The sequence below is a fragment of the Primulina tabacum genome, chromosome 5 (assembly GCF_025594145.1).
Source record: "Primulina tabacum isolate GXHZ01 chromosome 5, ASM2559414v2, whole genome shotgun sequence".
NCBI classification, from domain to species: domain Eukaryota; kingdom Viridiplantae; phylum Streptophyta; class Magnoliopsida; order Lamiales; family Gesneriaceae; genus Primulina; species Primulina tabacum.
Window position 1 is genome coordinate 4,919,726 of NC_134554.1, and position 21,270 is coordinate 4,940,995.

General features: G+C 35.6%; 4 protein-coding genes across 7 annotated transcripts; 1 reads left to right on the plus strand and 3 right to left on the minus strand.

Moving 5' to 3' along the window:
* Window positions 1–1,535: 1,535 nt before the first annotated feature.
* Window positions 1,536–4,503, minus strand: LOC142544628 (uncharacterized). Of its 3 annotated transcripts, none has more exons than XM_075651660.1 (4): window positions 4,335–4,496; window positions 4,123–4,164; window positions 3,327–3,357; window positions 1,536–3,073 (listed from the first exon to the last, which is right to left on the minus strand). In XM_075651660.1, exon 4 carries the CDS (start codon window positions 3,053–3,055, stop codon window positions 1,682–1,684), a length of 1,374 nt encoding a protein of 457 aa, XP_075507775.1. In that variant the 5' UTR covers window positions 3,056–3,073; window positions 3,327–3,357; window positions 4,123–4,164; window positions 4,335–4,496; the 3' UTR covers window positions 1,536–1,681. The 3 variants fall into 3 exon arrangements, with proteins under 3 accessions (XP_075507775.1, XP_075507772.1, XP_075507774.1); XM_075651657.1 differs by having other exon boundaries at window positions 3,327–3,372; XM_075651659.1 differs by lacking the exon at window positions 3,327–3,357 and having other exon boundaries at window positions 4,335–4,503.
* Window positions 4,504–6,566: 2,063 nt separating this feature from the next.
* On the minus strand, window positions 6,567–12,390 carry LOC142545768 (two-component response regulator-like APRR7). Its single transcript, XM_075653130.1, is given in 11 exon segments — window positions 6,567–6,946; window positions 7,080–7,839; window positions 7,967–8,105; window positions 8,190–8,393; window positions 8,464–8,644; window positions 9,297–9,329; window positions 9,331–9,456; window positions 9,905–10,038; window positions 10,129–10,290; window positions 11,328–12,071; window positions 12,211–12,390. Coding segments are annotated over 10 exon segments (2,097 nt in total). The 5' UTR covers window positions 11,578–12,071; window positions 12,211–12,390; the 3' UTR covers window positions 6,567–6,838.
* Window positions 12,391–13,923: 1,533 nt separating this feature from the next.
* LOC142545769 (adenylate kinase-like) lies at window positions 13,924–17,936 on the minus strand. The gene is made up of 4 exons (XM_075653132.1): window positions 17,516–17,936; window positions 16,576–16,716; window positions 14,388–14,660; window positions 13,924–14,217 (listed from the first exon to the last, which is right to left on the minus strand). The coding sequence occupies exons 1-4, from the start codon at window positions 17,804–17,806 to the stop codon at window positions 14,074–14,076; spliced, it is 849 nt and encodes a 282-aa protein (XP_075509247.1). The 5' UTR covers window positions 17,807–17,936; the 3' UTR covers window positions 13,924–14,073.
* Window positions 17,937–19,138: 1,202 nt separating this feature from the next.
* Window positions 19,139–21,057, plus strand: LOC142545770 (DNA topoisomerase 6 subunit A-like). 2 transcript variants are annotated; one of them, XR_012820363.1, is made up of 2 exons: window positions 19,139–20,613; window positions 20,708–21,057. XR_012820363.1 is itself a non-coding variant. In XM_075653133.1 (1 exon), the coding sequence occupies exon 1, from the start codon at window positions 19,193–19,195 to the stop codon at window positions 20,459–20,461; it is 1,269 nt and encodes a 422-aa protein (XP_075509248.1). In that variant the 5' UTR covers window positions 19,139–19,192; the 3' UTR covers window positions 20,462–20,625. The 2 variants fall into 2 exon arrangements, 1 of the variants encoding a protein (XP_075509248.1); XM_075653133.1 differs by lacking the exon at window positions 20,708–21,057 and having other exon boundaries at window positions 19,139–20,625.
* Window positions 21,058–21,270: the final 213 nt, after the last annotated feature.

Consider the following 21,270-nt stretch of genomic DNA (forward strand, 5'->3'; position numbering starts at 1 on the left):
GAAGGTTTTTCGGAGTCACCTAATTTATGCTTTTCAAACAAGCATTAATTCACTCATTGGAGAGGGTCGTCCCTCAGCAACCTGCTTATATAATGCTTGTATTTCATTTTACTTGTGACAACTGACAAGGACTTGAGATTTGGACCCGTGAGAGTAAGGGGAACTTTGACTGGATTGTCAGATTGTGATTCCCGGCCATTCTTTAAGAATGTTTGTCTTCAGATTTTTATCCTCTTCAACGGAGACAGTTAGTCAGTTCATGTAAAGAAAATAATTTAGAACAAAGCCGCATGCATAATACACATTACCAGGTGGTTTTTGCTCATGGCCTCATCCTGTCATGGGACTGTAATCTTTATCAACAACTCGATTTTTTTCTCTTCGTTCGTAATCGTACCCGCATACGCGTCCCCCAATTGAAGCTCACCGGCGGTATGCTCTATGAATCCATGGGTTGGTGGTCGTCATAACTCATAACGTGAGGAGTAATTGGTCAATTACAGGATGGCTGATGAAATTTTCATCATCCTACGATGAAGAGCTAATGTAACTAATGAAAATTATTGAAGAATATTAATAAATTATATTGAAGAATGCGTATTAAAAAATATTGGAGATTGTGAGCGTGAAATTGTATGTAAAATGAAGAAACAATAGATATTATTTATGAACAAAGGGTTAGATTTGACGTTGGAGGCGATGATGAAGGGCAATGAAGCCCCTGCACATGCTTTTATCGTTTTATCTTTTATAAATTATATTTTTATTAAAGATTTAAAAAATTATATAAGAAATATTATAAATTATTAACTTTAAATGTTTCAAAACACTTACTTAAATATTTAATCTTTTAATATAACTAGCATCATATGTGCCAATTAATAAGTATGTTATGTTTATCATGGAATATTAATGGCAAAAACTCGTGTGAGACGGTTGTATTTTGTGAGAGGGATATCTTATTTGGGTCATCCATAAAAAAGTATTATTTTTTATGCTAAGAGTATTACTTTTTATTGTAAATATAGGTAGGGTTGACCCGTCTCACAGATAAAAATTCGTGAAACCTGTCTCACAAGAGACCTACTCATATTTAGTAACTAATAATGAGTAATCTTAGATTAATAAAAAAAATTAAAACACTTGTAAAATATATTGTTCTAAGTGATGATATCAAAATAAGTCGTAGAAGTCAATCTTTGGAATATTTTTTTTACAATGTTATAAGTTGTAACATTATCTATTTCATAAAAGAGTTTAAAATTTAAAATTCTTTTTATTGGTTCGTCCCCTCTTTTCAAGCGTTTGGCTTGAATTCTATAATAACCGAAATTAAAAATGATTATATTATATTTAGCTTTTAATTTATTATCCTGGTATTATAGATTCCCATTCTTGGTTGTTAATCTCAACTCTCAAACACTCTGCTTTATGTCAAAGATTTTAAAAATTCAAAAATCAACCAAAAATGTGATTAAAGTCCCAAGTGATAATCTTGTAGAGCAGTATACCAGGGCTTCAAAGAACATGGCGGATAAGATCTTCTCAATTCACAAATAGCCAAAACTTCAATATCAAATAACATAACCCATTCTCGATCTTTTTGTTTTTTACTACCATATCAATATTCAAGTAACATTTCACTACATAATTGCAGAGGCAGGAAATTTGAGCCAGTAATTCATTTGGCTTTCTTTTTTGCCTTTGCATAAGATGTATCTTTATCTACAAAATCTTCTTCATCTCTATCACCATGCAAGTATACCCACAAGCCCCATTTTCCATTGTATTTGACACAAGGATCATGCTCAGAGTGCAACCGATCCAAAGCTCCGCTTACAACTTGTTTAACTGTACTCTCGGGGATATTTTCAACAACGTACTGAGAATCTCGTATTAAAACGCAAATATCGGCTCTGGTTCCCATACTGTTGGGCAACCTGGCGGCTGCATCCCTGACAAGACTTAGTAGAGAAAATTGAGGAGGACGATTCAGTTTAAATACGTAGTGACCTCGAGCTTTTGCCAATGCTTTATTGCTATTCAATCGTAACGGGGCAACTGCAGATTTCTTACCATCTAAGGTGGTGTAGTGAAAAGTCCGGTTTGGAATCAAATACCTTATAGTTTCTTCCCTCTGAAAATAAGCTCTTACGTTGTCACAGCTTTGAGAAATTGTATTTGGGTTCGTTCTTGTTCGGTCATTGAATCTTGTATGGAAATCTTTCACCTGCTCCAGCGCCAGAGGGAATGGAGGAAGCCTGGCAATATGTTGGAGAATCTGTTCCTCTCCTCTCAGCCAGATGGTATACTGGTTAACTATTTTGACAAGATTTTCTTGAGAAATACCCCAAGCTGTGGAAGATGTATCCACCTTGGTAAAGTTCTCTTGTGTCAAAATACTTGGGATTGGGCCCTTCCAGAGCCAAGTTCTACTTAATCTGTCGTAAATAGTTAGAGGTTTCCACCATGTCGCTCCAAAGGGTGCTAGTTCTGATGCAAATATCTTGAGGCCCCCCCTTACCAGTTCTACAAGAGGATACTTGCATTTCAAGATACTGGAATCACCGGGCTTGGATCTCACACGATTGGAAATTTGATCAGCGGTTAGAGATGGTAAATTTCTTTGGAAATATTCTCTGTAGCAAATGATCCCAGAAGAATCTCTATCACTGATTGGTTGGTTACCGTAAGTAGGATGATATTCAAATGCCAGGGTATTGTCTAACGAAAGAGGAGTGACTAATGCAGCTCGAATAGCAGAGAGAAGATGTATTATAGAAAATGGAAATTCAGAGAATGTTCTAGTAATGGCTTTGTGGCACAAATCTTGCACATGAAAATCATCGTGATTGTTAGTCTCTTTAATGGGAAACCGCTCAATCCTTTCAGGAGATCCTCTACTGGTCAAACCATCTTCCTCATATTTCCTCTTTACCAAGATTCTCTCTCCTTTCTTGTTGTTGGCCAACTCGTACAAAACCTTAGCAGCAATCAACTCTTCCTGGTTGAGAATTGCCTCTGATGATCTTTTAGAAACTTTGATGTTTTCCATTTGTACTTCTAAAGTTTCCTGATGCCATAAATTGAAACATAATACATAAAACTTTTTTCAACTCAAATCCAGGTATGAGACGATCTTTGATTGCTTTCAAGAAAGAATGTCTTATATGTTAAATTTCACAGTTTTCTCTATTCATGGAAACCTCTACAAGATATATATAAGAAAATCATCTCCGCACTTATACACAGCTTATTGTCATTGACATTGTTAATATATACATAGCAAGATATACAAGTAATGCATTTGTAATGTGTCAAGTTACCCGAACTGAAAGAGCGTGTAAATTTGGCAATCTTTGTTGGTTCATGCTGTGCGTTCACAGATTTTGCACATTTGAATGAGACAAACATCAGATCTAGGGATATTTATAACATTATAATACACAACATGTATACCAATAACAAGACAAGGGTACCATTATTAAAGGTGCTTATGTAATAATTTCAAGATAAATGAAATCGATGTAAGATTCATACACGTCTCAAAACATACAATGGAATTGTTTGCAATTTCCTCCAACAGAAAATACCAGTGCACTCTGTTAGACTAAATAATGGCTCAAGTAACTGTTGAAAAATCCAATATACGATCATACTAATAAGTGAACCATCACCTCTTCCGGTATGGATATACCTCAAAAGTGACAGCACAATATTTAAAGTGTCCATTTCCATCCGACTATCCTTTGTGGCTCAAACCATCCACATAAACACAATGCTAAGTATTGAAATGAAAGTGCAAATTTCTTGCAACATCTGGGCGAACAGGATATACCTCATGTGAAAAGATAAATGTTATAATACATGCATTCTGCAAGTGTCTCCCTCAAATAAAAGAGACTACACAGCATGGTACTAAGCTTAGAGTCACTAAATATAAATCAACAATAAAGCAAAAAGGAAAGAGTAAAGAAATGCATTGCACATTTCAGGGGACAATCCAGAAATAATTTTTTTAGGGAAAAAAAACCATGACTTGGTCATCATGTAGAGGCTATGCTTGGAAAAAAAAGCTGAAACGGGAATTTAAAAAAAAAAAAACTAATATTGATTTGTCACCTGAAATCAGTCGCTGTCACAGATTCACTCAGAAACTGCCTTCTGTTTTAACACAAAAACATCACATTCAATAAACAATCATATATATACTCTTGAATCTTATGTATCTTCGACATGAAAGAAAAAAATCGATTCAACGGGAAAAAGCTTACCGTAAATGCCATTTAAGCAGCAAAGTAAAATATACAAAAAAAAAACAAAATGATACGTACCCGAAAAAATTTAAATCTCCGCCTCAGTGAATCCTCTCGTTCCAAGAAGACAAAACCCAAAAACAAGAAGACGAAAAACTGAAAAATTAGTGAGAAAATAAAGAGAGACGAAACCTTTATGCAGGAAGACGGACAGACGCTAAATAGACAAAAAGTGAATAAGTTTCCCTGGTGGGAAATTGCAAAAATAAGCCATAAAGTGATTTAGCGTTGAGTTGAATTGAAAGGATTGGAAAAATTATTAACCCAAAAAAGATTAGTAATTAAGTAGGATTCTATGTTGTTAATATACATAGAAACGTAGCATTATAGCACGGAATGAGATATCTAAGGATGAGAGACTGGTACTGCTGTCGTCGAGACATCAAACTTAAATTTCTACTCTTTAAATAAAATTAGTATAATAGTGAGCAAAGTCGAATCTATAGAGAACGAAGATAATTTCTTTCGAGCAAAAAACAAATAAAGAGGGATTTTATGAATTTAATAAAATATTAAACTAAATTTATTAAAGTAAGGAAAACAATAAATTAAAATGATAATTAATCAACTAGAATAAAATGAAAACTTTAATATGAGACAACATATCATTCAAGGTAGTTTTACTATTTAACTATAGAGCACGTCTCTTGTGAGACGGTCTTACGAATTTTTATCTGTGAGATAGGTCAACCCTACCGATATTCACAATAAAAAGTAATACTCTTAGCACAAAAAATAAAAAAATTTCATGGATGACTCAAATAAGATATCGACCCACAAAATTGATTCGTGAGACTGTCTCACAAAAATTTTTGTGTTAATTATATCAATATTCATCGATTAACAAATAATGTATTCAAGTAATTCCAAACAATTAACTTTAAAATTATAAGGATAGCTGTTAAATTGTTTGATTCAATATATGATTTCATCTTTCTTTATTTTTTTACCTATTTTATTTTATTTTTATGTAAAAATCTGAACAAAACAAGATTTTAAATTTCCATTTGGGTATATAATGGGTGCTCAATTTTGATTTAGAACAATTCTAACAAAAAATAAACAAAACTAATATTATTTGATGCATAAAATGAAGAGCGACTGATACAGATTAGAATTCTGATAGGGCTACATAAAAATTTATAAGAATGCACAAAATAAAATTCATTTAGGTTGTATTTTGGGAGATGAAATTTGAAATCCGTAAATTTCGATTATACTTTTATTGTTAACAATGAAACAATATATCAAATCTTAAATCCATAAATTATTTATTTACATTTTAGTTATACACATTAAATAAATTTTATATGACATCATTATTGTGTGAACTAGAAATAAATTCTAATTAGTATGTTTACAGTCTTACTTTTTTAAAGAACAAAAACATATTTAAATATATTTGAATATATCAATCTAAATGCAATCTAACGATCATAGATTATTATTTTAGTGTTATCAATCTGTTAAAATAATTTTAAAATGAGAGAAAAAAAACTCCGTTGCACCTCGATATTTGAATGGGATATTTGAGCTAAAACGGTAGTGTATGCTAATTGTTAGCAAATGTAGTGATTTTGGGCTAATTATAGCGATATGTACGTATTTAATTAACCAAAGGAAAAAGTATTTATGGTAGAATTTTAAGCCAGATTAGATAGATACTAATCAAAATGTTTTAGAATATTTGCAGCCCAAAAAATATATCCTCGACTTCGTTAAAATTAATATTTATTAGATTCCACATAGATTTTGAAAAATTAAATTTATATTGAAATGTATATAATATAAATAATTTTAATTAAATATAAGAATAATTCTCAAATACTATCATTACAGAGATTAGTTTAAAATTATCCCCAACACAATTTCATCATATTTAACATGTGTTCAAATATAATTCCGCACGTGACGTGAAATCTCCCATCCGAGATTGCGTTGGGAAAATCTGAAACGTTCAGCATTTGCCATGCAAGCGGCAAAAGCACGGCAAAAACCAGCTCTCATTCGCCACACAACCACAGCCAGATAGGAAGCAGTGTACGTAAGTAATGGAGATCACTAGCAGTTCAATTCTCTGTTTCCTTTTGCAGGTAATCTTGAGGTGTCCTTCCCAATCAGCTCAACATGAACATTCGATTTTTGAGGTAACATAACAGCGTGTTTTGGGACATTTTTCGTTATTTTTCTGGTTAATGATAGGATTTCTGAAAACAATCAGTTTCTGGAATTTAAGGATTCCCGATGGTGTCAATAAATCCTTTCAAAGGAGCATTTCATTGAATCCCAGGAAAAAACAATTAATTCACTGGAAACAATTCTAAAGAACAGATATATAACATATTTAGGAGGGATTAAAATATTCCAATATTTAATCAAAGTAAAGGAAGATATTTCTTTCAAGGCTACGAGATAAATATAAAATAATTTAACAATCCACAATTAGATCATAAATACTTGGTCCGTAAAACAGTTGTATCTTGCAAAGATAAGAAAGGAACTAGCTAAAGGGGGGCGGGGAACTATTCTTCCGAACGATTGTTTGAACTATCATGACCCGTTTTCTTTACAAATTGCCCTCGAACCCGAGGCCGCTGTTCTGCTAGTTTCTTTCTGTTCTGGTATCGTACCTGAGGCGAAATGAACGATAAGAGACCACAACTATACGGTAACAACAAGAAATGAACTTTGGTTTTGATTAACTCGTCGTGTCTCAATAATGATGTGATGGCAACAAAATTCTAATAGAATCATATTAAAAACCTTTTTAGTAAAGCATCTTTCCTTCCTCTTCTGACGGAACTTGTTCAAGGCGGCCTCCCTCTGTGTAGGCTTGTTTTCATCCACTCTATTTCCACCACCAGCAGTATTATTAGCATCCCCACTTCCATTCCCAGCTTGGCCAACATCACTTTCTGCATTATTCTCAGGGGTATTAATGGCAGTGTTGCTTACATTTTGTCCATTGCTTACACGATTACTTCCTGAGGCACTTCCATTCAGACTATAGTTAATGGGTCCACCTAAAACACTAGATGATCCAAAGTCAGGATCGAGTGAAGCCAACTTCTTTAGCGCCGAATCATCAAGATTTGACGGTGGCTTTTCTTCTAAGTTGTGAAAATGATGGTTATGGTGGGGGAAATTTTTTTCACGATGAGGGTGCTGAATTTCGAGCTCCTTGCTCGAGCATCTTTGTAGAAGTGGATAATCTCGCTGTTGGGAGAATCTAGGATCATTTTTCACAGGTTTAAAAGCAGATTGATGTAAGCGATTGATTGTGGAAGTTCCTTCAGACTTATCTTTCCGAATTGATGGCTGGGTAGTGAGTTTATTAGTGGTGGAACCCATACCAATATTGTCGCTAACTCCATTTGAGCCTTGATATACGAGATTGTCAGTCAAAAAAATTTGCATATCGGCAACATATTCCCTTTTGGAAACTTCAACACTGTTGCCAAATACGGAACTACACCCTGTGATCCCATCAGCAGCCTTGAGAAAATTTGAGGATGTATCATACCTGCCACAATAGAATGTAACAATTTTCTGATCACAATCAGTTCTACCACTAAAATCTACTCCCAAACCGAATATACAAACTACAACGATTTAGAAAATTATTGTTTATCATTCTTTTTCTTTCAAACCTCGAGAAAGCAGATTGCTCAGAACGCCTCAAGATATAACGATCATCTTGAACTGATCTCCCAATGTCCTCACCTCCCCTAAGCCTTTTCAAGCTAAGCTCAAATTTTGGATCTTTCGAATCATCAGTTGCATTATTTCCTAGGTTCATAATGTTAGTCGCCTCTATAGTAGACTCAGATTCTCTAACATCAATAAAAGGCATAGAAGTTTTTTCACCGTCACCTTCACGCTTTTCAAAAAAGTATTCACTTATTGGAGTGGGTTGTCCCTCCTCGACCTGCTTCATGCTTGTATTGCAATTTACCTCCGACAAGGACTTGGGATTTGGGCCTGTGAGAGAAAGGGGAACTTTAACTGGATTTTCAGATTGTGATTTCCAGTGTTTAGGAATGCTTGCCTTCAAATCCTCATCCTCTCCAATTGTATCTACGGGGACAAAATTTGGCAGATCATGTAAAGAAAAATAATTTAGAAGAAACCACATAATACATATTACCAGGTTGTTTTTGCCCATGGTCTCCCCTGGATAGACAAATATTCATCCTTTTAATGCCAGAGGTTTCAGCATTTGAACGAATAACTTGGGCACGCGTACTATCTTGACACTCAGCTGCTTGATCCATTGGTGACATAGCTTGTGAAGTTTCAACTTCTACAGCTTGTTTTGTCCAAGAGCTCTGTATAATAAGGACCGAGTTATACTGGCATCACATGTAAAGAATCGATAATTTTCCACATGTGATGACATGGCTAAAACGGAGAAGCACCACCATTCCTTGAATTTGGAGAAAGTGAACCATTCATTGATGAGAAGACAATGTCATTTAATACTATGTAATTCAACTTAAACTTCGGTGTGATGTTAATTGATTTATCACCAAGAATCACTAATCGAAAGAAAGCCAGGTTCAAATTGGAATCGCCTGGTGCCAAAATTTCATGTTCAGACATGCAGCATACGAGACAAAAAGATTGTGGGCTACTTAATCTGATGAACGCTTTTGTATGATTATTGAACTCTGTGTGACAATTCGTTGCTTAATAGCCACATTATGGGGTTTCTCTGCATGGCTTCTTCGCACCTTTTATATTTTAGAAAAAGAGAGATTAGCTTCGCAAAATTATTCAAAATTTCAGATATCAAACTCACATTGGGTTGAAAAGAAATAAACTGAGTTATGTAAAATCTAGCAACATTAAGTCATACTAGTACAAAAGATAACATTTTTGCAATCTGCAGGTTCTTCTATAAAAGAATTAATAACATCAACGCAGACAAAGCAAAGTCTTGCAATCTATCAAGAGGGAAAAAAAAGAGCACTTCCTTACTTGTGCTCCACTCCCATCATCACTCCCATCACCCTACAGTTAAGCCATTGCTCCCATCATTTTCCCAATCATTGCTTTCGTTGTTCTCTGATTTCTCACTACCTTTCGATCTTACATATTTTTGAGTTTGTGTTCCGCTTTCACTCCCGCTTCCACTAGACTGAGGCACCACAAATAATCGAGAAGGTTGAGTAAATGCGAGTGATAAAATATAACGGAACTAGTTTAATAAGAACAACAATTTATAATTTATAAATTAGAAAAAGGGACAAACATGCCATAAGATCCATCAAAGACCACCTTCAAGAGGAATAGAGGACAATCTCAAATGTCCTGTTTTTCAGTTAGCACAGTTGTATTCGTACTTATAATAAGTGTCTTCTGTTGCAGCAATAATTGTATAGGAAATATCAAGAAATAAAGCTAAAAAATCCGGTGAGTGACAACTTTATGAACTCAGAGGCAACTACAACCAACTCAGAAATATAACCGTATGTAAGCATGGTACACATGCAACGTAATACCCAACGTATCGTCTTTATTTATGTGTTTTATGGTACACAAGTTAATGGTTCACAAATAAGGTTAAACAAGTAGAGATGACTCACACTGTGGCATCTCCTCCAGACATGCTGCCAAAGGTTCTTAAGCTCATTTTTCCGAATAGGTTTCACCAAGAAGTCAACCGCGCCTTTAGACAGACACATAACGACTAACCCCATTGAATCATTTGATGACATCACTGCAAGAAAATCTCATCAAGGGTCGAGTTAACAGCATCTATTACATGGCACAAAAAATATTATACTGATTAATGGGAATAGTTACTCACTAATGACAGGAATATTCTTGCGAGTTTTGTGGCTCATAATCTTGCATAGAAGAGCTATTCCAGATAAATTAGGCATTGCCACCTCTGTCAAAACGAGGTCAACATGGTTGTTGAGATCTTGTAAGATTTTCCACGCCTGCAGTCCATTAGCAGCATCTAATACTGCATATAGCGTTTCAATGACAAGATATCAATGAAAAGTATGATAAAATAAGCAGACAAAAGCCAGAGAATCACATTTATCAGCCTGAATCTAATCAACGCAAATATGAAGAGAAAATTCCCTAAATATATATGAACAGAGATTCTTATCATTGCTTCAGAATCGAACCACACGAAATAAATTTTCCTTTGATTTGATACTGAAGGATCGGAAGGATTTTTCTTTCCGATCCATCTAAAAGCGTAATGAACGTCGTGAATTATAACTTACTTGAGGGGCCAGAAAAACATGTGTTGTCTTTAATTTAATCTGTGTATGTTACTCATCCGAGAGAAGAATTTTACAGTCAACACTTGACATGTAAAAGAAAATATTTCTAGTACTTCAAAACAAAAATATTTTGAACATTCCGATATCTACATTGCAACTCTTAAACTCCTGCCATCCATTATTTACCTTGCATGCCATAAATACATAGAAAAAAAACGAACTGCAAAATGCTATCCAAAGCAAGCCTCATGTGATGTTCAGACCCAAAAATATCCGTTCGATATCATATTAGTAATACCAATTATGAATATTCTTTTTCTTGAATTTCAACTCTCTCCCATTCATTGTCCTTTCGCACAAAAATGAGTAGGAAGGAGAAGTAAACAGGCAAAAACTAAATTTTCAACGTACAGTTGATTAAGAAATATCAGAAAACACAATGTTAATTCATATGAAGATGAAAGAGACATGTTAGACAGAAAAGGAGAAACGAAAAAAGAGCAGAATAAAGATGTTAGCTGAAATTGCTGTGTGTCCGTGTCGGATTTAAAACTTTTATACTTCGAATTTAACGTCATATATTGTTCATTCAGAAAATTATTTTGCCATAAAGTAAACAGATATGTTGAAACTTGAAAGTAGTAAAAATCTTGAACTTCAATCCACAACATCACCACAACAGAGGTTAATCCAACTAATCATTGATAACGAGAACAGCACTAAGCATTTGAGAGAAGGCTTCTTCACCATAATTCAATGTACCAACCTTCATAATTACAGTTCCTGAGTAAAGCAGAAACAATATGGCGTGTAGAATGATCGTTCTCCACAAGCAACACCCGAATGGATCTCACGTGAAGAAAACTCTCCCAACAAACCACTGTCCCTTGAGATGGTTGGTGTCGCATTTGCACCTCCCCAGGAACATCTAACTCAGTCGCACCTCCAGCGTCCTCATCTTTAACACCCCCATCCTTATCTGGTAACTTCTTTCCTTCATTGGCTTCAATATTCATTGATACACACCACCGACTAGATCCCAAATCACTTATATGAAAATCTCCGATAAAACATTCTAAACGAAATTAAATCCTTCATAAATAAAAACACAAATCAGTAACAGACCCACGTGAGGCAAGCAATGGTAATCGAGCATCTGAAAGATTCAAACTTTATGCCTAGATTGTTAAAAATATATCCAAACCAACAAAATTAAGAATTTGAAATCGATCATTCTAATCCAATACATTTTTACTTCATTATAAAGATTTCAAATTCCATTAAAGCATTTCTTTTCAAATCCTATCCCTGAAAAAATCCCTAGGTAAATCCAAATTCATCCATAAAAAAAACAGTCAAAATGTCCCTAAACTAAATTCTTGCTAGGTAAAGAAGGAACGAGGAAGCAAAATCAGATAAGCAGCTTCTTAATTGAAGCCCAAAATTCCGAATTGAACCTTCTCCCGGCTGTTCACAAAGATTCCTCAATGCCCTGAAGATCGCTCATACCCTGCACACAACAGAACAGAGCATCATGGACAAACCCTAATATTTTACAAACACTAACACTAGCCACTTAAACGAAAAATTCAAAAACCAAATGGAGAAATGGGTTTTCAAAACTACGAAGCAAAACCTTCCTAGCTCACCCTTACGACGCAAATCGACCATCAACGATTGCAATTTCTCCTTCAAATTTTGAAAAAAATGAAGAATTTTTTAAAAAATAAACAAAGCAGGAGTGTAAAAGAAGTAACGACGACAACGACAGAGAAGCTAGATCACATCCAAATACAGCGAAATCAGGGTTCGAATAAATATTTAAGATAAGGCATACTTTTTTGGGTTGGAGAGTGGTTCTCGACTGGTTTTGGTAAATACGGGGACTTCAGCTTGGAGCAATTTGTTGAATCCCGATGCAGACGTGGACGATGGGCCGTTTCCGTGAACGACACATAGGATATAGAAATGCCACGTGTGATTGATTCGGGTGATGTGGCCATATGGCGTGGACCAAATCTAAAGACGAGAGCCCAAGGTCATTGAACCGAATCAATTTGGATTTGAAGCCGGCTAATCGGTGTACACGTGGCTGCTCTAAAAAAGTCTGAAATCTACGGCTGAAAAGACGCCGTTTTGACGGAAGTCAGGTTGTGGGCACAAACTGTTGACGGCGTCGTATTCATATGAAAATTATATATATATATATATATATATAAATTAAAACTGTTAAAAATAAGAAAATTTTAAGTTTGATTTTTATTTTTTCTATTTTTTATTCTCAATTTTTTTTAACAAAATTACTTAAAAAATCGACTATAAAAATAGGCAAACACTTGTGTGAGACGGTCTCACGGGTCGTATTTTGTGAGACGGATATCTTATTTGAGTCATCCATGAAAAAATATTATTTTTTATGCTAAAAGTAATATTTTTTATGGTGAATATCGGTAGGGTTGACCCGTCTCACAGATAAAGATTCGTGAGATCGTGTCACAAGAGGCCTACTGTATTTATAATTGGTAAACAATAAATTTATTGAAATGTTAAAAAATGTTTTTTTTACCACTTATCCAATAATTTAAGGAATATAAAAAGCAATATTCAAAAAATGTTAGGTGATAGGCGACCAAAGAACACCTAAGCAGTTTTTTCCTAATATATATATATATACTAGTTATTCTACGGTTATTCTACACACGCGATGTGAGTGTACAATTTTTTTTATCATTATCGATGGACTAAAGTGAAATTTGATAAATTATGGAGGGACTAAATTGATATTTGAAATGTTGAAATAAAAAAAATAAAAAATAAAAAAGTGTATTGAAATTGAAAAAAAAAATGTAATATTGATAGCATATAAAGGTAAAATTGAAAGATTGTTTGTTGAAATTGAAAAAAAAAACAAAAAACAAAAGTGTAATATTATTATCATATAAGGATAAAATTGGAAAAAAAATTTAATATCCTCTTTAAGTAGTTATTATCATGTCCTCACACTTAATAATATAATATATAAGTATAGATATATATTTTTTTAAAAATTGACAAACATGATAAAATGATACTAACGTATTTGAAATATTATGATAATATTAATTAGATTCGGTTTAATGGAATTTTAATTTTTAATAAAAAAATCTTTTTTTTTGTAAATATCAGCCCAGGCGGCCAGATTTATGCAGCGACATCTTTTAAAACAGATAAAAAAGTGATTTAAGATGAAAATTTTAGATAATCATATTTGGCACCTATCAGTGAATTCTTATTACAAAAAATCAATTTCAGGCTGCAACACTGCAGCCATTCACTGCTTTAATATTACAACAAAATTCTGCAACCCAAAAATGAGAAGCACAAAAGACAACAGCCAATATAATTAACGGCCAAGAATTCAATTGTTTTGTTATTTTCCCGAATATTGAGAACGGGTGAAAGGGAATTCGAAAAAATATTATGTTTTCTGCAAAAAAGATTAAGCAAGACGCGAAAACGTGCATGGCGACTGATCATGCTGTGGCATACTGTTTAACCTCGTTATCGTCAAGGTTTAGTGCTTCCAGCAACTTTGGCCATGACTCTGGGATGCCTCCGGGTAAATTGAATTCCAGAAGCTTTCCTTGGTCCTGATAGAAACCCTCGACTGGCTGACTCTGCATCGTTTAAAAGAAAGAGAACTAAATGAGCTTAATCTGTCATCTTCTTTGTTACCAAACTCTACAAAGATACTCTGTTATTCAAGAAATTATAAAAATCATCTTCCCCTAAGTTCCATCTCCTTACGAGGCAAAAAGCGGGAGGGGGAGCCCGGAAGAAGCAGTACCTTTTCATTATACACACGAAGCCTTTCTTTTACGATAGCTTCAGTATCATCGGTACGAGTTATCAGCTTTGAAGCACACTGAGGAGGAGGAGGAAGTGGGGACATATTCATGTCAGGATTACCATTTTCACCCTTGACATTTATAGTAGCAACATTAAAATTCTTCCCACATTGGCCGCAAATCCTTCTTCCAAGGCATTTTTCTATGAGTACACTCTCTGGGAGCTTCAAATTCACCACCAGGTCGATGTCTGTCACTTCATCCAATATTTCCTGCACGACGCGGAAAAAATGCAACTATTCAGATATGCATTTTAGACATCTTCCAGATAAATGAGTAAGTTCTTCCCCAACACAATTAGCATGTCTAGTAAGAATGAAGAAATAATGCGCATGGAGGAAGGTGAACACTAGAAGACAGTAAAATCCCCCGTCCTCTGGATTTCCTGTTTTGTCATTCACAGAAAAGATGAACCACCTCTCTCATTCAAGTTTTTCTTATTTGGTAGTTGGTATGGAGGTTTAGATAAAGATCCTGTTTCCACATAAAAATCAATTCCATCTGATTGCTCCAACCTTTCCTTCTGAGGAAAGAATTGGGCATTTAGACCTCTAACTGACAGCTCAGAGGACCTTGTTGAGTAACATCAGTTCCTTACTACAAGCTGAAACCAGAATTGTCCAGTATGCAGAATGTTCCAAACTAGAATCTGCACTATTCAAATTCAAAACAAACAGTATGATGTCTCACTCCTGGCTTGCTATAATGTGGAAAGAAATATTTATATAAACATAAAAATTAAAAATAATAATAAATTCCAAATAGATAAAATACCAGATGGAAATTAAAGGTTTTCACAACTAGAATTAGAACATAAATTACCAGTGGTGCTTTCCATTACAAAGTGTGCCTTTATATCGTTGGCTCCAACAATCAATTATCTGAGTTCAGAACACTTTCTTCACTAGTACAGGAAACTATTAACAAATCATCTAATATAAACCATTTTGATACGAATCTGACAGGGTGTTACGTGCTAATGATTGAAAGGAGGTTTAAGATGCGTTGTTGCCTTGGATTTTCAAGCTTGATTGTGATTAAAGATGATGAATCAAGCATATTCAAGCAAGTGGTGGAGTTCAACAAAGAATATAACGAAGTACCTATAACGAGGGGACGTAGCAAGAAGTTTAAAGAAGCACTTCAAGGATTCATGGTGAGCTACCAAGGAAGTTCAACAAATGGGGTGTCTAAATTGGAGGAGCTTGGGAAACATGGACACAATGATGGAAGTGTTTGGAATGTAATTCAAGTGCTAAATGATCATGTGGACAGCAGCACGCGCGCAGCCGCGCGCATGAATCAGCACTAGGCGCGCCACCGCGTCACAAGTGGCGCAGCCGCGCGCGCCACCGCGTGTAAACCCGCGCCATCGCGCGCCTGGACAGAATCTCGCGCACCACCGCGCGAGATCATGCGCAGCCGCAGCGCCCTGCCGTGTAGAAATTGTTCACAACTTTCTTTATGACTTTTTACACTACTTTTTATGGTTTTTGTTGATTATTTAAGCCTTGTAATAGACCATGAACGAAATAATTCAGACATATATCAAATATCTTGAGGATTTCTCTCAAATTTGCAAGGCATTTTGCTTTGTTCTTCACAAAATCAAACTTATCAAAGATTGCATCTTTGTGGTGTTTGTCAATTGTTTTCGCACGGATTGTCAAAAACAAGTTCTTTGAAGGTTCGTATGAAATTCGATTGTTATTATCGTTGATATTTGTTGCTAAGTGTTAATCGCTTAGAGGTGAATATCACAAATCGTTGCTTGTTTCAAAAGATCGGGACAACACAATCGATCCTTGTTCGTTATTGAATTGAGGGCGCGATTCTAATTAATCGTGTTTGCTTCTCATTCGTACGAGGATTCGTATCACATTTACACCTGCATAATAGTATCCAGAGTAATTACAAAGTAGTGGCCCTATGACAACCATGTCAGGACCTGCAACCACTCCCCCATTTTTCAGGCCCTTCCAAATTATAAACTTCATATTACAAAGCAGGATACTAAGACGGGTGCAGAGAAAGCGAGTTGATCACAATTAGAAGATGTTTATCAGGACCCTATTAGAGCTGAAATCTAATTAAGCTCGGTAACAACAATAAAAATTAACCACTTACTGCTTGTCGGACTGTGCGAGGAAAACCATCAAGTATGAACCCTGATTCTCCTTTGGCTTCTCCCATCTCAAGCCTCTTTGACAATAAGTTTATAATGATCTCATCAGGCACCAATTTACCCTGTTTTACGATCTCTGCAAGCTGCGAACGAGACCAGAGAAAAACATTCAATCAAAAGTAAAACAGCACAAATGTTAGAAAAACACGATTGTTATCTGTTGCTTAAAATTTCAGATGCTATGATGCATATAAAAAACCCTCCACACGCCCCAATCAGAAAAAAACATCCGTAAAATTTCAATCTGTTTGTTATTTTGCATGTTGTTATGTCATTTCGAGACATAAAAGAATTCAAAACTCATGAACATCGACACTCGTTATGGGCTATACGCTAACATTCGTAAAATTTCAATCTGTTCGCTATTTTGCATGTTGTTATGTCATTTCGAGACATAAAAGAATTCAAAACTCATGAACATCGACACTCGTTATGGGCTATACGCTTCCTAAATCTGAACCTCTTGTACAGTCGCTCAAGTTCTTAACTTTTCTAAATATATTTATTCTTTATAAAGTAGATGGAACTTGAGTGTGACTCAGAACTTCCTGTTCATGGCTTTTCAGAGCTTCCCACCGTCTTGGAAAGTAACGCAATTAACCCAGCTAATCTTTACATCGATAGATCAAATTACATACGCAACTATATAAAAGTTAAATGGAGATTTATGAAGTTTTTTTTGGTAACGGTAGGAGACTTCAAACGTCACATCTTCAACTCAAGATTTCTTCAGGATCACAATATCAGATAAAAATTCCCAATACTCTATTCCAACAAGATAAAAATCATAAAAGCATATCCGCGTGCTTTAACCAAGCGATTTATAAATATAAATACAAATATAAATACGGGTATGAAATTGTCAGAAGAAAAAAGGTGTACTTCATTGGATAGCGGACCAGAAGATGAGAGCTCTTCCCGAACCAGATCGCCGGTAGCGATATGCGGCACCCCGAGAAGAACGGAAAGTCGACTAGCATAGGTGCCTTTTCCTACACCAGGGCATCCCAAAAATACCCATTGGACATTCCTGCCGGCGTGGATTGTGCGGGAAGGGTTTGATTGGTGTGACGTGGGTGACGGTGCGGCGGCCACCATGGATAGAGACCTCCGGATGAGAGAATAGGATGGGGCGGAGGAGGATGATCTGAAAAGGCGGGCGACAGCCGCCATTGGTGATGGTGGTGAAAAAGGATTTTACGGTGGCGGCTTGGATCGCCGTGAGAATGGGTGGGGATTCGGAGATCAAAGGGACAACAATGATTTCCTTGGCTTTACGTTAATCAACGGCTAATTCGGCGGATCTTCTACAAGATTCCAAATTGATGCGTAATTAATTTGTATCATATTATATATTTAAATTTAATAACATATAAATTTACTAATTAATTTGTATCATATCAAGTTTTTAGAAAGTACTCAATAATATTATTATTAGAAGTATTTTGATTTTAAAATAGTAATGATGATAATAAAAAATAAATTTAAAATTGATATTGAGTACAATTTCTATTAAATCGAAATAATCCATCGAAATCGATTGGATTCGAATATTCTCCCTTCGATTTTATTTTTTAGAAAAATTGTTTCATTTATTCAATTTGATTTCAGTTATCTTTCTAAAGTAATCAGTCAAATCAAATATATTGATTTATTCATACAAATAATTTTTTTACTAAATTCAGTATTAGATTAGAATTTTTAAAATTCTATTTATAATTTTAATTTTTTAAACAATTCTATTATTTTGGATACTAAATAGAATAGTCAATTATAATTCGGTTCGGTGGGTTTGATTTTTAGTAATTAAATTGTTGTTATCGTCAATTTATTATTATTATTATTATTATATTATTATTAACAGTGTATTTCTGATTATATTATATTAATCATAATAATAAATATTATTTATGAGGATTATTGTTTCATTAATGATACGCTGGACCCATAACCCAGCATTTATTGGCTCCACTCGAGACCTATAAAGATTAATGAGTAGGTCTTTTGTGAGACGGCTTGACGAATCTTTATCTGTGAGACAGGTCAACTCTACCAATATTCACAATAAAAAATAATATTCTTAGAATAAAAATTAATATTTTTTCATGGATAACCCAAATAAGAGATCCGTCTCAGAAAATACGACTCGTGAAATCGTCTCACACAAATTTTTACCCAAATTAATCTGCTGCTAGGACCAAAGAGCCACTCGCTCGTTCTTGCTTACGACCACCTTTTTATGTTACATGGAAAGAAGACTTTCCCCGTCTTGTTGTACAAAACACATTTTTAAGCACAAGGATATGATGTGTTTGATTTTTTTTTTTTAAAAAATTGTTATTATTTTTTTTAAAAATTCATCGTAATTATTTTTTAAAAGACTTTATGTCAATTTTCACAAGAATAGTTGAAGTAATTAGCCTAAAAAAATTTATTATGATTTTTCTAATTTTTATCTATTTATTTATTTATTTAAAACTCGTACTCGTGTGAGACTAAAAACGACGGCATAAGATAAAAGCCCTAGGAAAAGCCACTTCCATTTCTCCCATCGCAACAATGGCGGATAAGAAGAAGCGCCGCCGAGCAACCACCGACTCCGACTCTGAAGCTGATCCGGTTCAATTCAAATCTAAGCTTAAACCCGACTCCACCATCCTCCAAACACTTCAAACTCTCAAATCAGCTGCGTCCACCTCCGCGGCCGCAACGAAACCCCTTGGACTCTCCGACCTCAACCTCTCCACCACCTGCCGTGAAGTCTCGGACCTTCCCCTTTCATCCGTTCGTTCGACCATTGAATCCCTCGTCCTCTCACTAGCACACTCCATTCTCTCCGGCAACGGATTCTCCTTCTCGGTGCCATCTCGCTCCGCCGCCAACCAGCTATACGTTCCCGAGCTCGATCGTATCGTGCTCAAAGACAAATCTTCCGCTCGACCATTCGCCGCCGTCTCCAGCGTCCGGAAAGCCACCATCACCACCCGTATACTCCAGCTCGTCCATCAGCTGTGTCTGAAGAACATCCATGTCACTAAGCGTGATCTCTTCTACACCGACGTCAAGCTCTTCCAGGATCAGACCCAATCCGACGCCATACTCGATGATGTCTCCTGCATTCTTGGATGCACTAGGTCAAGCCTCAATGTGGTTGCTGCGGAAAAAGGGGTGGTTGTAGGGAGGCTGATATTTAGTGATAATGGAGACATGATTGATTGCACCAAAATGGGAATAGGAGGAAAGGCGATACCTCCCAATATAGATAGAGTCGGGGATATGCAGAGTGATGCATTGTTTGTCCTCCTAGTGGAGAAAGATGCTGCGTACATGAGGTTGGCCGAGGATAGGTTTTACAATAGGTTTCCTTGTATAATTGTTACCGCTAAAGGCCAGCCAGATGTGGCAACAAGATTGTTCTTGAGGAAAATGAAGGTGGAATTGAAGTTGCCTGTGTTGGCACTGGTGGATAGCGATCCCTACGGACTAAAGATTCTGTCCGTCTACATGTGTGGGTCCAAGAACATGTCGTATGACAGTGCAAACTTGACGACCCCGGACATAAAATGGTTGGGGATACGCCCGAGTGATCTTTATAAATACAAGATTCCGGAGCAATGTAGGTTGCCTATGACAGAGCAGGATATAAAAACTGGGAAAGATTTATTGGAGGAGGATTTCGTGAAGAAGAATCCTGGGTGGGTGGAAGAGTTGAATTTGATGGTGAAGTCGAAGCAGAAGGCGGAGATTCAGGCACTGAGCACTTTTGGGTTTCAGTATCTCTCCGAGGTTTACTTGCCACTAAAGTTGCAACAGAAGGATTGGCTCTAAACCAATGTTGGCAAAATTCATCCCCTTGTAATGCTCAATTACTGAGAATATGAAGATATGTGGTTGTATTAGTATTAAGAAGTGGACATACATCAAGAAAGGCCATGGGTTGATTTCAGTGAACTGCTGTGTAATTCAATGCATCTTTACAGGTCCAAGATTGATCATTGTGTAGTTTCTATCCTCTATGACGGTGGATTTGCCTGTTAATTTTGGTTTTCATGTGTTTTTTTCCAACTGCATTAGAGTGAGGATCCAGTTTGGTCATACAAATTGTTGGAGGCAATTAGGCAAATAGGTTGTGAAGCATTTCAATGATACAAGAAAAAAAAATGCAATGAGGATGTGGCATTATTTGCAGGAGATTTTGGTCAAGGATAAAACCTGAGAGCTGAGTATGAGATGCACCATTGTCATTGCATCACCAATGCAAACCTGGCATTATTTTTTAATTTACGATTAGTTTTGATACTGAAACACTTGGATTGAAAAAAAAAATTCGATTGTTTAGATTCACAATTTATAGTTTTAATTGAGTGTGTCAATAAAAATGCATTTTTATGGTAGAAACCCAGACACCATCATTATCGATTTTCGGCTGATGATATATAGAAGTGCTCTTTCCCCGAGAAAAAAACAAGGAGTATCGTGGGTTAACCTTCCATCCAAATGTTCTTTTGGTAATGATTTGTTCATGATGGGTTTTTATGCTATACCAAACATTTTCTCCCCGTCGTTTTAACGATTGGATAAAATGGGGTCATCGAATTTCAAGGGAGACCCATGCCATTTATCAAAGACCAAAAACT